The 17,196-nt window shown below is 50.5% G+C and overlaps 2 protein-coding genes across 2 annotated transcripts in view; one reads left to right on the top strand and one right to left on the bottom strand.

Moving 5' to 3' along the window:
- Positions 1 to 13,827, bottom strand: LOC144728119 (NXPE family member 3-like). Its single transcript, XM_078607411.1, has 6 exons — positions 13,037 to 13,827; positions 9,776 to 10,497; positions 8,459 to 8,535; positions 2,714 to 2,923; positions 1,913 to 2,083; positions 1 to 1,013 (listed from the first exon to the last, which is right to left on the bottom strand). Exons 1-6 carry the CDS (start codon positions 13,073 to 13,075, stop codon positions 652 to 654), a joined length of 1,581 nt encoding a protein of 526 aa, XP_078463537.1. The 5' UTR covers positions 13,076 to 13,827; the 3' UTR covers positions 1 to 651.
- A 1,636-nt stretch (positions 13,828 to 15,463) lies between these two features.
- The window catches only part of LOC144728118 (NXPE family member 3-like), a 36,676-nt gene continuing 34,943 nt past the window's right edge, over positions 15,464 to 17,196 (top strand). Inside the window, exon 1 of the mRNA XM_078607409.1 lies at positions 15,464 to 15,904. Within this exon, the coding sequence (XP_078463535.1) occupies positions 15,701 to 15,904 (204 nt within the window). The 5' untranslated portion in view covers positions 15,464 to 15,700. The remainder of the gene's footprint in view (positions 15,905 to 17,196) is intronic.

The raw sequence follows: 17,196 nt of genomic DNA, 5'->3' as shown, positions 1-17,196 counted from the left end.
TCATAGTGCTGCGAACAAGATTCGTTTTAATATAGTTCAGAATAATCTTCCAGTAGACAACCCTCTCCCAGTTTTAAAGCAACGCGTTCGGTAATAATCACCTGGCAGACGACGCAATATACCCGTTCCATATTCTAGTGATAAAAAAATATTTTTTTACAAAATGACCCCAAAGTATAGGGTGCATCTTCATGGCGCGTCTTTTATAATTGGGAGAACACGGCAACCAGGGCGCCCGCCGGGCTCAAACTCCGAGCATCTTCAATAAGCGGCCAACGCTGTCCTGCAGGGCCTCCGTGTCGCCCCCAAGCGGAGGTCCTGCTGCTGAGGGCTCCTGCTGGCAAGGCCCCCAAGCGAGCCCCCTCTCCAAGGTCTGCTGTGGCCGACTCCTCGGCAAATTTTCTTCCGCCCCCAAGGTCCTCGAGCACCGGGAAGCCGTTGGGCAGAGTCGGGGAGGGGGGCAAGCGAGGAGCCACGCTCCCAAAGCCTCGTCGTCCGCATTGCCGTAGCACCCGGGAGGCACAAAGCCGCCTCTTGGGTTTTCTGCAGCGAGCAGAACTGCAGTTCGGCAAAACCACCCGATCGTCATCCTCTCGGTGGACACAGGCGACACATGAGGCTCCCTGGGCCCACAGGCATCTCGCATGATTCTCACCTGGGACACACGTAGGCCAGGAGGAGCTTGATCTCGCTGTGGATGATGACGGGATCGGGGTGCAAGTTGTCGGGGAAGCGGTGGGCCGCCGTCATTTCCCAGGCGTCCAAGATCACGACGGGCAACCCCGCCATGAGACGGCGCATGACGTGGTCCAGCTGAAGAGCGAGCCAATCGGACTGGTAGACAGAGTGGTAGCTGGTGTTGGCCGACTTGAAGACGACCAGCGTGCCGGGGGCTCGCTTCAGCAGGCGGACGATCGCGGCATGAATGCCGCGCATGCGAGCGATGTAGAGAGACACGGGAAACCCCGTGAAGTGAGCCCACACGCTGATCCCCACCACCGTGTCCTTCCCGCCTGGGGTCGGGAGGGAGCGGTAGTACACAGGCATGGACGCAGGGACGTGAGGACACAGGGACAAGCACAGCAATGAGGACTCGGAGTGTTTCCCAGGTGTTGGTTTTACTGGTAGGAACCTCCTGGTTACACCAGCCCACAGAGGATTATTGTGTCCGTCCGTCCGTCGTGAATCGAAAAATGAAAGGGGTGGGGCTGGGTGGAGAGGGGAGGGTGGGGTAGGGCTGGGTGGAGAGGGGAGGGTGGGGAAGGGCTGGGTGGGGAGGGGCTGGGTGGGGAGGGGAGGGTGGGGCTGGGTAGGGAGGGGCTGGTCACCCCGTGGTGCCCTTATAAAACTCAACGTTTAACCTACTCACGCCGGCTTGTGCCCGCCCTCACAGTCGGCCATATTTGCGGAATACACCACGCCGCCGTTGACCCTGGCCATTGACCGAGCAACCCAACGTTCCTACCAGCTCCCTCCGCAGGAATGTGTTAAGAACGGCGTGGCTGTTTAAGAACTGGGACAGGATCTGATGAACCACAAAAACCTGGATTTTACACTTCCGTGGAATGGTTGCATGTTGGCGGCAGTGTCACGATAATTATAATCATTTACTTTTATATCGCCTCATACAAATCATATCTCAAAACGTTTTTCACACGCATACAGTTTTTAGCACAAGGAGGTATGGGAAACCCAGACAAGCAGGAAGGCAGTCCAAGTCGGCGCTAACGATTGCCCAAGCTCTGCGATCTTGCATTGGGATGTTTCGGCAGTTAGGCGCATTGGCTCATGTCACGTCTAGTGCCGTCGCCGGGCAGAAACGTGTCAACACCAGCGGAGGATTTGTGAACGAGGCACCACGAGATGTCGTTCGTGCAGCACGCCGCGAAGTGTCGGAGGGGGGCATCCTGACCGACGAGGCCGTCGATCTCGTTGGCGGCGTAGTGCAGGGCCGCGAAGGGCCGCTTGGCCGTGAGGAAGGGCGGGCCGTGCGTGCGGTACAGCACGAAGGTCTTCGCTGCGCCCACGTTGGCCGAGATGAGGGGGCCGAGGTGCGTCGAGCCGATGTCGATGAGCTGCATGTCTGGGGAGCAGGGAGAGGTGACGGCGTCGTGAGTATGGTTTTAAACGGTGTTGTGCATATTGTGTATCAAAGTGTTGTCCACTTGTATAGTTAAGACTAACGAGCAACCTGTGGATGTCTAGATTTGAAGCTTTCGTGACTGCAAGGATTCATACTCTTAGTTCTTTTGGTAAAGTCACGTAGGTAAAAAAATGAAATAAAAATTTATAAAATTAATTTAAATTTCATTTTTTACCTACGTAATTTTAATTTCATTTTTTTACCTACGTGACTTTACCGAAAGAACTAAGAGTATGAACCAGTGGATGTGCCATGGACTGGAAACACCACTTCTTACCAAGGCTCAAAACCTATTTGTGCAGACGCATGGAAAACCATTAATGAGAGCGTATACACGTGGGAGGAAACTTACACATGCAAAGGGGGGGGGGGTAACACACAATCCCCGTACAGATGGAAATTAATCCGCTTGCTGTGCCGCAGTAACCATAGCAAGCCAGCAGATGGCGCCCTTGCCACCAACGGTGTGCAGGAGGGAGTTTCACTAATCCTTGGTTCACTCATCTTCATGATCCCGATCCCCACCCTCATCTCCACAGTGCTGGAAAACCGATTGTCCGTGGCACCCACCCGGCACATGGGTGGAGATATGTTCGAACCACTGTCGAATGGTGGAGTCTCCAAACAGGTAGAGCCTCTTTCTGCGCAGGCACTTTGCCAGGTCTTGAGGGGCAGGGAAGGGCCGCGCCCTGCATGCCAGCGACACCCACTCCTCGTTGAGGTAGTAGCCGCTTGGGGAGGGCACGGGGTGGCCTGGCACGCATGGCCCAAGGCTGGCCTCTGGGATATACGCGCACACGCACATACAGTGAGGGGAAAAAAGTATTTGATCCCCTGCTGATTTTGTACGTTTGCCCACTGACAAAGAAATGATCATTCTATAATTTTAACGGTAGGTTTATTTGAACAGTGAGAGACAGAATAACAACAACAAAAATGTTATAAATTGATTTGCATTTTAATGAGGGAAATAAGTAATTGACCCCTCTGCAATCTCAGCTCATTACCTGTGAAGTATTGGAAAATGACGGCAGGAAACTCCTTGACGGGAACACACTTCTTTTATTAAATCTTGACTTGTAACGATACAACGCGTGGCCTCTCTTCTTCACAATGCGGTCACCATACAACGGTACAACTCGTGACCTCTTCTCTCCGCCCTACGCTTCTCTTGACTCTCTTAGATTCTGTGCTGCTGGCTCTCTGTGCCTCGTGTAGACTCCGCGCCTCGGCTACACTCTTCTCTCGTCTCGTGTAGACTCTGCGCCTCTGCTACACTCTCCACTCGCCTCGTGTAGACTTTGCATCTCTCTCTGGCTACACCGTATGCATACTCGGCTCGTGTAGACCTTTCTCTCTCTCTGGCTACACCGTATGCATACTCGGCTCGTGTAGACCTTTCTCTCTCTCTGGCTACACACTATACATCGCTCAGCTCGTGTAGACCTTTCTCTCTCTCTGGCTACACACTATACATTACTCAGCTCGTGTAGACCGTTCTCTCTCTCTGGCTACACACCTATACCTTACTCTCCTCTACTCTCCATTACTCTCCTTTACTCTCCTCTCCGGGCTCTATCTCTGCACCTTCGTCTTCATTCTTAGATGGTTCCACTTCTGCCCCCCTACTCCTCTGTGCATCCCCTTATATATCTCTTCTTCCCGGGAGACGGAGCGGATGCGGACCTCAACGTCGGCACCGCTCCTCAGTTACCCAATCACCACGCGCTATCTCTACGATCCGTTTCCGCCCAGCGCGTGTTTCCACTCCCCGACCAATCACACCGCGCTGCCACCCGATCACTCCCTCTCAGCGCGTCACCGGCACACAGCCAATCAGCAGCACTACCCCCACCCGCGCACTGACGCCTGCTCCTCCCCGTCAGCGCGCGTCACCACACACACACCCGTACATACGCGCTGGCACACGACGTATACACCCAGCGCGTATCACCACTACACCTGTATAAAGACATCTGGGAGCCAGAAATTTTTCTGATTGAGAAGGGGTCAAATACGTATTTCCCTCATTAAAATGCAAATCAATTTATAACATTTTTGACATGCGTTTTTCTGGATGTGTTTGTTCTGTCTCTCACTGTTCAAATAAACCTACCATTAAATTATAGACTGATCATTTATTTGTCAGTGGGTAAACGAACAAAATCAGCAGGGGTTCAAATACTTTTTTCCCTCACTCTACGCACTTAGTGAACACCCAATGAGTGGAGGATATACCTGCATAGTGAGATGAAACACAACACCATCACAAGCGTTTTACCACTGCCGACGTGCATTCAGCACTTCAACAACTGAAACCTGGAAAAACTCCTGGTCTCGACAACATACCCCCTGAATGCCTGAAACACCTTGTATCCCACGCACAAGATTGGCTATTAAGAAGTTTCTTCACCAGAATTGTGTCTCAATGCCGGCTGCCCAAAATTTTGAGACGGGTCAAAGTTATCGCAATCTTAAAGACCGGGAAGGACCCGAATGTCACGGGTAGGTACGAGCCCATCTCCCTTCTGCGCGTGTATCTAAAACTCTTGAAGCATCTGGTGCTAGGACGCATCTCACCTACTGGCAACAACATTTTGAGCTTTGATCAGGCTGGTTTCCGCCAGCGCCGAAGCACTGACACTTTTGAAAATCGCTTTCAGCGACATCTCAAAACATGTGCAGTATTGCTGGACCTCACAGCAGCGTATGATACATTCTGGAACACGGGACTTCTGCTATTAAAGCTGTCGCTAGTCCTGCCGCACTCAGAAGTGGACTCCATCGAGTTCCTCAAAAATCGTGGCTTCCGAGTGCACATGGAACAACAAAGTCAGCTCCTTGCAGATGCAAAATAATGAACTGCCTCGGGTGTTCGTTCATGCCTCTCGTTTTACACGGAGGTTGTGTTCGTGAAAAACGGCGTAATTACGTAAATATTACGTAATTTTCCTCTAATAAACAATGGAACATTTTAATTTGAACTTAACTTTCGTGACTGCGGTCATTCATATTCTATGTTAATGTAGGAGCCCTCTCCTACATTAACATTAGCTGTCCCGCCCATACTCTTAGTTTTTTTGGTAAAGTCACGTTGCTGATGCAGCAAATCTGGCCGTGACGGTCCCACCTGATGACGGAGACTTGTGTTGCCTCCGAAACGTCGTGATTTTTATTATTTTATTTTTATAAATTTTTATTCCATCTTTTTTACCTACGTGACTTTATCGAAAAAACTAAGAGTCTGTCCCGCCCATCTCTAAACCTTTATAAACAGCCTGCCCTCGGAGGATAACCTCCCTTTTCCTGATGACGACCGCTTGTGTTGCGATCGAAACGTCGTGATATTTTTATTCACTTTATTTTTATTTTTTTATTTTTTTTATTTTTCCTATCTACTGCCTTCACAGAAAGAACCATAGAATAGAAAAAGGAAAATGTGTCGGGGAGATCACGCTATCGAACCTCATCATGTCTACATATTTCACTGGTTACGGTACATATAGTTACAATACTACCATACATGTAAATTTCGATTTAAAGCTTTCAGACGCTGTCTTTCCGACAGACCTGTTCTTCACCTGAGGACGGCTGCTTGCGTTGTGGCCGAAACGTTGTGAGAATTGTATTTTATTATGTTTTATTTTTATTCTTTTATTATTTCCCTTCTACGTGACTTTACCAAAAGAACCAAGAAGATACCATACATGTCTTCAAGCTAGTAACAGCGTATTTTTTTAAAGTGTTTTTTTTTACACAAAGTGAGACGCTTACCGGACATTGGTAGACAAATCTGTGCACAAGACAAAGTTCATGCGGACAAGATCTTGAAAATGGCATGCGAGAAGGCGATACTGATGCTGCCCGTGCTTGTGGTCGTCATACTGCACCTCGGGCATTGCTACTGCACCTTGCTGCCTAACCACGATTAGCTCGCAGCGCATTCCGTACGTATTATTGCAATGACAGTGCGTGCATAACAAAAACAAGTACATTAACGCACTATTTCAAGAATGTCTTGCGTAAACGCGTGTAAGGTGCCGTCCATAAATGACGTCACGAGATTTTGGACTTTTTGACCCCCCCCCCCTCAAATGTGACGTCACAAAGCTGTGCCCCCCCCCCCCCAAAAAAAAAACATGCTTCAAATCGCTTTGAAACTATTGCCATTGTAGTGCGTATTTAATGTGGCTCTGCACTCTGATGTAGGAGAAAACATTTATTAAAACGTCTATTTAATTAAGTAACGTGTTGTCTTTATTTAATGTTGCGCATTTTGATGTTACGTCACATTTCTCAAACCCCCCCCTCCCTCGTCACACATCGTCACAAATGTCTGACCCCCCCCCCTAGGCGCGTGACGTCATTTATGGACGGCCCCTAAAGCGTGAAGCAACTGTACTCTTCAACATTTACATCAACGACCTCACTACGAGGAAGCCACGACGATTTATCTACGCAGATGACATCTGCATCACAACCCAAGCCGATGACTTTGGCGTCCTGGAATATACCCGGAACAGTGACTTAACGATGGCATAGCAGACTACTGCAGCAGATGGCAATTCCAGCAAAGCATAAGCAAGACGGTTTGCAGTGTGTTTCACCTGCACAATGCCAGCGCAGCTGATCAAACACGACCCAAAGCTGGTGATCATTGGGAGTGATGTTGGTTGGACAGGAGTCTGACGTACCGTACATATGAAACTCTCTGCTGACCCGGCTGGCTGGCTGTCTCAACGTGGGGTGCCTGGTCACTACGTACGGTGGGCCTCTCCCTCTGTAGCAGACTCCTGACCCTCAGCTGAATGTCATCATGAGAACCATATCCAGTGCAGTGGGGATAATCCCACTAGCGTGGCTTCGTTTATTTTACAACATCCCTCCGCCAATAAGTCACTGCCAAACTGCGGTCGTCAAGATGCTGGACAAGGGTGCATGCAGCACCAGCGTTGCCCCTTCATATCGATATCGTCAAGTCACCACCCGTGCACCTGAAGTCCCGATACCCTGTGTGGGCATCACTGCAGCCCGAATATATTAGTATGTGGGATAACCGCACTGCCTGAGACGAGGAATGGAGATTCGTGGATGTGCCTAACAAGGACCTGACCAGTGATCGGTCTGTCCAGATGCCTGGCTTTAATCTCCCAAGGCACCAGTGGGTCCAGCTGAACCAGGGGATGTGTGCTGCTTACAAACATCGATGGGACATACGTGACAGCCCGCTGTATGAATGAGGGAGGAGATCATGGCGCACAAATTCTAGATTTGAAGCTTTCGTGACTGCAAGGAATCATATTCTTAGGTTTTTTCGGTAAAGTCACGTAGGTAAAACATCAAAATTAATGATGCAGCTAATTCGGCTGTGACGGTCCCACCTGATGACGGAGACTTGTATTGCCTCCGAAACGTCGTGATTTTTGTTTTTATTTTATTTTCATTAATTTTGATGTTTTACCTACGTGACTTTACCGAAAAAACCTAAGAATATCATGGCGCACATCATCTCTGGCTGTGTAGTGCGTCAGGAGGTGCCGTGTGTGCTGAGCGGACTGGCTGCCCTGCACTTACCAGAGGAACAGGCTGTCACAAGGCTCTGTGGCTATGTGGGCTGACGTCCACACACAGAACATTCTAATATATTAATTGAAATTGTTCACCATCTAATTTTCTTGTTTATCTGGTGCTCTGTGTGAAAGTCACGCGTAAAAGCATTCGCTAAATAAATAGCGCTCGTATTTACTCGGAATTACGACAAATATCGTAAACGGAACTTATAGCATTGCTACAATACCATTATTGCGATTCCAAGGGTAGAGAGGCATTGCTGTTCTAAGTGGGAGGTTAACGAACAACGTTTATACTATAAAATGGCGCCATCAGTTTGAACACAACGTGATTGATGTCACAAGTAGAACATCGAAAGATGCCAACATTCGTCTCCAGTGGCAGCACCAGGAGTGGGGAGGGAGACTCAACCACCTGTGCTCCACAGCCCTACTTTGGCTATTGATCCATTTTCCCTTCCGAAATGTATTAACCGATATTATGTGAGCGAGAGTGACGATCTCATTACGACCAACCTATTAATATAATTTGATATCCGTTCTCTCTTACAACATTCATGATCTTAGCTTGCCAGATCTACGAGAAATGTCAAGGGCATTTTCCGTGCTCACAACCCAGGTGATGGGAAGTGGAATGATTTGGTCATGTGGTCACATTTTTTTTATCGAAAATATATTGATCATGAGCTAAGAGAGCCCTGGGTCAGGCTTCGTGGGACCGAAGCGGTGAGCACTCAGCACTCACCGAGGTCGCGTGGTGATGGGGATGGCAGCACCTCGATCTGGCTCGGATCTCCGCCGATGGTCACTTTGGAGATTGTGCTGCATCACCAGGATCAATGTGCAATAGATAACACTGGTCAACACACTTTTTCTAGCATAAGGTTTTCCAACGGTTCTAAGATAAATTTGGGGTGCTGATTCCAAATCTGGCATCAGTTTTTGTCTATCACATCAGGTTTTTGAGATATCAAATATTGTATTTTCAATAAAAACTGTGGAAGAAAAATATTAAATAAATGTGAATATCTACATAATACAGCACCATATTTTAACACTAAAGCAGTCACTGACTCGCAACAACTTGCAATCATAAGTGACAGAGTTAATTTCGGGTAAAATCAATGAAAATGGGGTATGCCGATAGCATAAAATGAGATGTGATAGAGCAAATCTGAGATGAGATTTGGAATCAGCACCCTGAAATTAGTCTAAAACAGCTGCAAAAGTCCAGGCCAGAATTTTTTTTTTGTTGACCAGTGTAATCATAGAATGAACAAGGTGTGGGTGAGGTGGAGGGAACGGAATGGAGTGTTGTGCAATAACAATATGCAAAATATTCCTAAATGTAATGGCATACAGGGTGGTGGTTAGGTCAGTGGGCATGTACGGCTCTGAAATAGTAGCATCCGTTATTTAACCAGGAAATTAAATACTTGCCCGTTGAGACATGACACATTGCCTCTTTTGAAAGGGCAACGTCGGTTTCATCAAGTTGTTGAGAACATGGGTTCCTAAACCTCCCCAACTCGCAATGCACCTGAAAAGCCAGATCATTTTCAGGAACCCATGCCCACTGAGACGGTGACAAATTGTGGCGTCCGGTTACTTCTAAGTCAGAGGCGAAACAAATAATTGCCAATAAACATTTTGGAAGTCATGTTAACAACAAAGGTGTCAGAGGAGCCTACCTATGTATGGAGGTATTAGATTGCAGGTCACAAGGTCATGCAGCTCAGGCACGGATACGTACACAGATACACTGATATTGACACACAGAAAGACAAAAGAGTGGCGGCATACAGTCACGGATATGGAGACCCGATTATAAATAAGTAAATAAGGTGAACTGACTTTAACATAAAACATGTATGAGGAATAATGTGTCACTTTTGGAAAGAAAAGTGACGATACAAGGCAAGACGAGGCAATGGAGAAGATTGTCCGACAATATATACAAATTGGCTAAAGGCAGCATGAAAATATCAACACAAACACAGCCTAATCGAGTTGTTTTTGTCAACCCTATTAATCAGCTTTGGCCGTTGGGCAGGCTGCTTACTTGCTGAATAACCGCTCCTCCTGATTGGTGAGAACTTTCTTGCGGCCCCCATCAGAGTGGAAGCGCAGGGAGTCACAGGGCAGCGTGGTGGGCCTCGCACAGAACCACGCGTGTCCCGTGGCCGCGTCCCTGTACTCGCACGTCCCACCCTTTGCCAGGAAGAGCGGCACCGCGTTGCACTCGGTGGCCTTGCCTCTCGCGCCTTCCTTCTCGAAGTAGCCGGTAAAGAAGATCTTGTTGGGCACCGAGTCGCGCAGGCGGCTCATGATGTGCACGGCCTCACTCGAGTGAACCAGCTTGACGTCCACGAGGGCCTCGCCTGGCCACGGCAGCACGACGCTCGCCGTGTACGAGCCGTTGTCGTGGTCCAGCACCGAGCCGAATACTCCCGCCCGGAGCTTGTCTGAGTAGACTTTGATGCGAAAGTAGTCTCCGCCATGCCGCTTGTCCCTGCCGTGGTGGTCCCTGGCCTGCACGGCGAGGTGCAGCGTGTCACCCACCGTGAAGTTGCGTGTCCCACCCAGCAGCCGGTAGCTCGTGGTCGCGGGGCTGGTGGACAACTCGAAGTCGAACGAGGATGTGGAGGGCGGGTTAGGCCACCGGAGGAGCTGCTTCAGGTCGTCCATCTCGGGGTCACGTTGCTCTGGGGTGGAATTTCTGGGGCCTGATTCGGGCTTCACATGGCAGGGAGGCTTATGCGGGAGAGGGAGGATGAGGGACACCTGGGGAGGCACAGAGAGGAAGTGGAGAATAGAGGAAACTCAGACGTTGGGCCACTCAACCTGGGAGGGCAGTAAACCAGGATGATAATATCATGGCAGATTGAAGCGTGGCCTTTCGAGTTTCCTGGTTCTCCTTGACCTGCTGCTGGGTTACCTGTGTGAGTACGGCTGTCACCTGTCCAGGTTTTCCCGAGGATACCTCTTGCTGAGGTAGTTAAGGATTAGGTTTTGGTAGCAGCAACACTCAGCACCAAGGGGGGATGAGATTAGGAGGTGGTGAGATGTTATCGTCATCGCCTGGTATACAGGAGGTCATGGGTTTGATCCCGACGCTGGCGCCTGCATGTTTGGAGTTTGCACGTTCTCCCCGTGGTCGATTTTTCTCCAGGTCCTCCACTTTTAACCTCCACATTTAGAAACATGCTTTTAGATTATTTGGCTGCTAGAAATCTCCCACGTGATAAGACACTTCCTTGAACAATAATTTGTGGCCAGGTTGGTTCTGAAAAAAAGCTAATAGCTCAGTGGACTTTACCTGGTAAATTACATAGTATTAGATTAGGTGAGGAATAGGAAACAGGTGCCGCCAAATGTCGGGATTTGTATGCCAGAAGCAGATAATATAATAGTTCAAACGGTGAAACAAGCACCACATTCTGCACGTATTAACTCACAGGGTCTGATAGGGTCAAAACAGTCACCTAAAAATCAAATATGGCTGACATTTCTCCAAGATGGCCAACATTTTTCTTTGTTGATACCTTGAGCAGAGGCGTCAAGTCTTATTTATCTTAGTGTCTACATGTATTTGCTGTGATCTAATAAAAAAAAAATGTGAATTTTTTTTTAATTATAAACAAAATCCAAGATGGACTTCATCTTAGGCCAGATGTGTTTCCACTCATTTATACACCTATTGATCTACAAAACAGAATAGCTACATTTCAGCTAGTCTTTGCATGCACAGGAGCGATGTGTCCAGTGTGCCCTAAAAGTGCATCGGCATGAACTCTTCTTCACTTATTCTTATGAGATCGTAGTCAAGTGATGTATTTTAACCAATGTATCGGCTGAAAATCGGCTTTAAAAACACATTGGTATTAGCATTTATGCCACCGATGTTTTATACACATACTGTATAAAGAGCCAAACAAAGATGTTTTGTTTCTATAAATGTATATTTGCTAATTGATATTTGCTAAAGGATCCAATTGTGAGGTGGAGCAGCTGAGGCGTGCACTTCAGTTGTGAGCAGATCCCTACAATGCTAGCAGTGCGTGCCCCATCATTACCTCAAAACAGCAACAGCTTTCATCGACCTCTCTTTAGCTTACGATACCGTATGGCGAAAGGGACTCCTGCTGAAGCTTGCAAAAGCCGTACCCTGCCGCCCGACAATTAGACTAATCACCGAAATTCTGATCAATGGTTCACCGTCCATCTTGGTGAAGCTGCCAGCAGCCCACGAGTGTCGTCTCCGCCTGCCACCTGAACAATAGACAAGCCTCGAAAACGTTTCAGTTTAACTTCTACGGGGAGAAGCTAAGGCATGATGAACACCCTCGGGATCTAGGATTTACCCTGGATCGGACGATTAGCTACCATCACCACCTCAAACAAGCTAAAGGTAAAACGAAAGCACAAGTGAATATTATTCAGAAACTTGCAGGAACAGCCTGGGGAAGTGATGCCAGCACGTTGAAGATATCGACGCAGGCCCTTGTTCACTCCGCTGCGGAGTACCGTGCCCCGGTGTGGGGTGCAAGCCCTCGCACGGACCTTGTCGACGCCGAAATTAACGCGCTTCATATCATCAGCGGTTGCCTAAAGTCTACTCCACTCCCGTGGCTTCCTGTGCTGGCGAATATCGCTCCGGCCAACATCCGACGCGATGATGAAAAACTTCACTCTGCTGCTCCATCAAGATCTAAAAAGGAACCCCCATGGCCAAGGCTAAAATCTAGAAAACCATTCTGGATACGCGCCTCCGCTCGAGCAGCCGAAAATAAAGACACCGCCCCTCGATGGTCTGAATCATGGGCGGCTATGGACGTGGCAAAAAAAACATAATTCACAATCCGACGGTGGACGTATCGGGATTCTCTCTTCCACGACGACTATGGACCACGTTGAACAGCGCTCGAACGCAACACACAAAGACTAGCGTTAAACAGCTGCACGACTATGCGTGCCAGCGGGTGGTTAATTGCAGCGTGAACACGCGCGCTTCTGCAGGCGGTTTATTTCCTAACCCGCGCACGCACTATGATGAAAGCTACGGCTCTGCCTTCGCCACTCATCTGCCCACGCAGCTGCTCCACGCACACACAAATCACACTGCACCGATACTGTGCTAACTTTTATTCATGGCGCAAAACCCTGCACTGCCCGGAGGAAATATTCCGCGAGCAGAGCCTATCCTATCACGACCAAATTCCCCCAAACACTCACGCGCCCTGTTGCCTACATCGCAGCCATTCTCACAGCGTCGCACGGACGTGGGGAGAGGCGGAGGGACGGAGATGGGAGAGAACCTTGCCTCACGCTTGTCTTGTGGCGGCACTCGCTGGCGTCTCATGGACGCTGCGAGTGGCTCGAAGAGGCAGGGAGTCGGTCTGGGTCACCGAGCGGCTGGAGATCAGAAGACCCTTGAACCGTTTCGGGTTCCCCTATTTATGCCCTGGGTTTTCGAAAATCCAGGGTTACATTACATCATCCTGCACAGTCAATCGTTACCTAGGGCATTCCGTTACGCTATCCGCTGGTTTAGCCTGAGCGGCCGCCCGGCTGAATACACACCCACGGTGTGCACAGGGATTTCCCTCCCACCTCTTCGTCTGTGCTGCTCGCGTAATATTTCACCCTGGCCCCTCCCCGGTGCTGTGAGCGTCTCATTGCGGTTAGCCCAGTGAGTTTCTGTGCGCCCATACAATTTTCAGCCAATTTTGGGGGGCCGCAATGTAATTTGTCCTGGGAGGGTGTCGGCCAATCTCCTGGCACTGGGAAACCGTGGTACTTCCCCTCTAGGGGCCCTTTGGATGGAAACCCGTGGTGCCAGGCAATCCCCCGCTGGGACACTACGTGTGTGCGCTGCGTGTGGGTGGGTGTTTAGTGCAGGTGTAGTGCCGTAGATGGGCCACACTTACGGGCAGCAGTGGACAGGGCCCATCTGCAGATACCTCGGACCCCCAGGGGAGGGGCCACTGTGCCAGCCCATGAGGGGGGGGCTGCTGGGGGCTCTAGGATCCTAGGCAGCTAAGCCCTCGGGCCGGGCCTCAGGATCCCAGACAACCCAGACAGCTGAGCCCTTTGGCGCCACCAACGGAGGGCTGCGGGGGATCTAGGATCCCACGCAACCCCACCCCTCGATGGGCAAGGGGGATAATAGGGCCGCTTCCTAGCCGATCGTGGCCAGTCGCAGCTCAAGACCCAAGACCAGCCAGCTAGGACCCTGGACCCCCTCGCCCTGCTTGTCCTTGTAAGGGCCGGGATGCTGTGCGGGCCAGTGGTGGGACTCTGGGACTCCCGGCTCGACATCCTTGTAAGGGCGAGTTCCGAGGAAGCCAGAGTCTTGACCCGCACCTTGGCTGGGTCGGGTCAGGTAGCCTCCCCTAGGGTAATTGTAGCCGGAGGACCCCAGAGCGTAGCCAGAGTCAGGCACGCTAGGAGTAGGCTGTGACCCTAGGCTGTGTCCCTAGGCTGTGTCCCTAGGCTGTAACAGAGTATCAGGACTGTTGGAGTGTTGTATCGTAATAAAGAAGTTACCTCTACAAGTGTCTCTGGAACCCATTATACAGGGGCCGGGAGGGAGTCATGGCGCTTGCGGAGTTGCTCTGTGGTCGTGGCATCACAATAAACCATAGATTGATCTCTATTTACATCTACGGGATAAAGGTCAGCGTCCATTTTCAGCCACAGTCGTGCAAACAATTGATTCACTCCCCCCGCCCCCCCACTTTGCACAAGAGCGCAGAAGTGTGGTCACCACATCTACGCCTCTATATAAGGAACGAAACAGTTAGACTTTTTCACAAATCTGGCTGTCGCCTGATGAAGCTAGTTTTAATTACTGGCGAAACATCGTACTCAGATTGTAAATGTTGTGGCTTGGCTCTCCAACACACCGGCGTGCTGTACTAGTGACGAATTGGCATGTTCCGTTTACGTGACAAGCCTTTCTAGTTGGCTATGCCGGGTGGTGGTGGGTTTTAACTATACATTTACATATTTATGCGATCTAAGCCAAATAACCTCTCATCTCTACACATAAGCAGCTTCCACCATCATGGACTCGCACATGGGCCCAGAGGCTCTTGCAGAGATCTGTAGGCTCACACAGAGACCTGTAGACTCGCACAGAGCGCTGTAGACTCACAGAAACCTGTAGACTCACACAGAGACCTGTAGGCTCACACAGAGACCTGTAGACTCACACCGAGACTTGTAAACTCACACAGAGACTTGTAGACTCACACAGAGACCTGTAGACTCACACAGAGACCCGTAGACTCACACAGAGACCCGTAGACTCACAGAGAGACCTGTAGACTCACACAGAGACCTGTAGACTCACAAAGAGACTTGTAGACTCACAGAGACCTGTAGGCTCACACAGAGACTTGTAGACTCACAGAAACCTGTAGACTCACACAGAGACTTGTAGACTGTAGACTCCTTACACAGAGACTCGCGTGACACATACTCGATAGAGACCCATAGACTCACAGCGATCCATAGACTCATATGGAGACTCCAACTCACAGAGTGTGTGTGTGTTGGGACTGCCCCCCTCAAATTTGGTTATCTTGGTTACGCCGGACGAAATACCCTGCGACATGTCCTCCCGTGAACCCATCCAGCTCTGCTGCCCCGCTACACCTCCGTACCCGTCCCCAACTCACGCCGTCACTAAACCTGCCTTAAAAGTAGCCATAGTATCTAAACATTAACTCACCCCGGAACAAAGTGCACATTGGAGACTCCAATTGGCGGTGTGACCGGCAGAGGTTCGCGATTCATGGTTCGACCCCAGCCCTCCGCCCTGGTGCAGTTTAATCATTCGCGTGGAGTAACCGTGAAATACGCTGCGCCGATTTGCTTCACGGTGGTCATTTGATCCTAAAGGTTTTGATTAATGTACTTTTAGAAAACATACAACATCGAGCATGAGATGTAAAGGAATGATCCCTGACTCACATTTGCAATGAGGACGATGGCGAAGATGCAGAGGAGGGCGACCGAGGTTCGAGCCAAGGTCCCGCACAGCCTCCTCGCGACCATGACTCCTGACGCGGCGGACGCGCGCAAATTGTGGGGCGTTGCGAGGAGACGTTGGCTCACGACAGCATGTGTGAAGACACGGGGATACGTGAAGACACGGGGAGACGTGACCGCACGCAGACACAAGGTGAAGAGAATGAGATGTCGTCTGAATGTACGAGGGGAACTTTTACGATCCGGGTTTACACGGTGCGCGAAGGTTGGGTGGACCATCACGCACGACGGAAACCTCGTACCGGTGGGCAAAGTGCGGTCAGTCTATGCTTGGATCGTGGGCAATTCGGTACTCGGGCTCCAGCAACACACGGCTCTATTGTTCACGCGAGAAATTAGCACTGCTAATGAGATATTATTCATCGAAACTACGCCCAGAGTTTGCTCGCGTTTGTTCAATCAATGCTGATGAACATATATACTGCCAGAGAATGACGTGTGGCTAATATGGGATGTGTAGAAATGTGTGTTTACCTGGAGATACAGTGTCGTGTTGTCTGCTTCTTTAACGGATAAGAGATGACACGTTTCATGAATTCAACAAGCTTGTAAGCGCAGTCGTAGGAAGGGGAAAAGCGGCAAGAGAAGTGAGGTGACCTGCAGCGTGGTGAGCGGGTGGGTGAGTGAGTGAGCGGGTGGGTGAGCGAGCGGGTGGGTGAGTGAGCGGGTGGGTGAGCGAGCGGGTGAGTGAGTGAGCGGGTGAGCGGGTGGGTCAGTGAGTGGGTGGGTGAGCGAGTGGGTGAGTGAGCGGGTGGGTGAGTGAGCGATTGGGTGAGTGGATGGGTGGGTGAGTGGGTGGGTGGGTGGATGGGTGGGTGGGTGAGTGAGTGAGTGGGTGAGTGGATGGGTGAGTGAGTGAGTGGGTGGGTGGGTGAGTGAGTGGGTGAGTGAGTGGGTGAGTGGGTGAGTGAGTGGGGGAGTGAGCGGGTGGGTGAGTGAGTGGATGGGTGAGTGGGTCGGTGGGTGAGTGGATGGGTGAGTGGGTGAGTGAGTGGGTGAGTGAGTGGGTGAGTGAGTGGGTGGGTAGGTGGGTGAGTGGGTGGGTGAGTGGGTGAGTGAGCGGGTGGGTGAGTGAGTGGGTCGGTGAGCGAGTGGATGAGTGAGCGGGTGGGTGAGTGAGTGGGTGGGTGAGTGAGTGGGTGAGTGAGCGGGTGGGTGAGTGAGTGGGTGCGTGAGCGGGTGGGTGAGTGAGTGGGTTAGTGAGTGAGCGGGTGGGTGAGCGGGTGGGTGAGTGAGTGGGTGAGTGAGCGGGTGGGTGAGTGAGTGGGTGAGTGAGCGGGTGGGTGAGTGAGTGGGAGAGTGAGCGGGTGGGTGAGTGGGTGAGTGAGCGAGTGGGTGAGTGGGTGGGTGAGTGAGTGAGTGAGTGAGCGAGTGGGTAAGTGAGTGAGCGGGTGGGTGAGTGAGTGAGTGGGTGAGTGAGTGGGT

This window comes from Lampetra planeri, chromosome 27, assembly GCF_965212315.1.
Source record: "Lampetra planeri chromosome 27, kcLamPlan1.2.h2, whole genome shotgun sequence".
NCBI classification, from domain to species: Eukaryota; Metazoa; Chordata; class Hyperoartia; order Petromyzontiformes; family Petromyzontidae; genus Lampetra; species Lampetra planeri.
Note: the sequence above shows the minus strand (reverse complement) of the source record. Positions and strands in the feature narration are given on the sequence as shown.

Bases quoted from the DNA above. Each gene is read 5' to 3' on its own strand.
- LOC144728119 (XM_078607411.1), bottom strand. From the start codon at position 13,075: ATGAGACGCCAGCGAGTGCCGCCACAAGACAAGCGTGAG. The intron at 8,536-9,775 runs GTAAGCAGCCTG...CTGGTGATGCAG, and splicing joins GAGGAGCGGTTATTCAGCAA to CACAATCTCCAAAGTGACCA. The intron at 2,924-8,458 runs GTGAGTGCTGAG...CGTATATCCCAG, and splicing joins CCCATCACCACGCGACCTCG to AGGCCAGCCTTGGGCCATGC.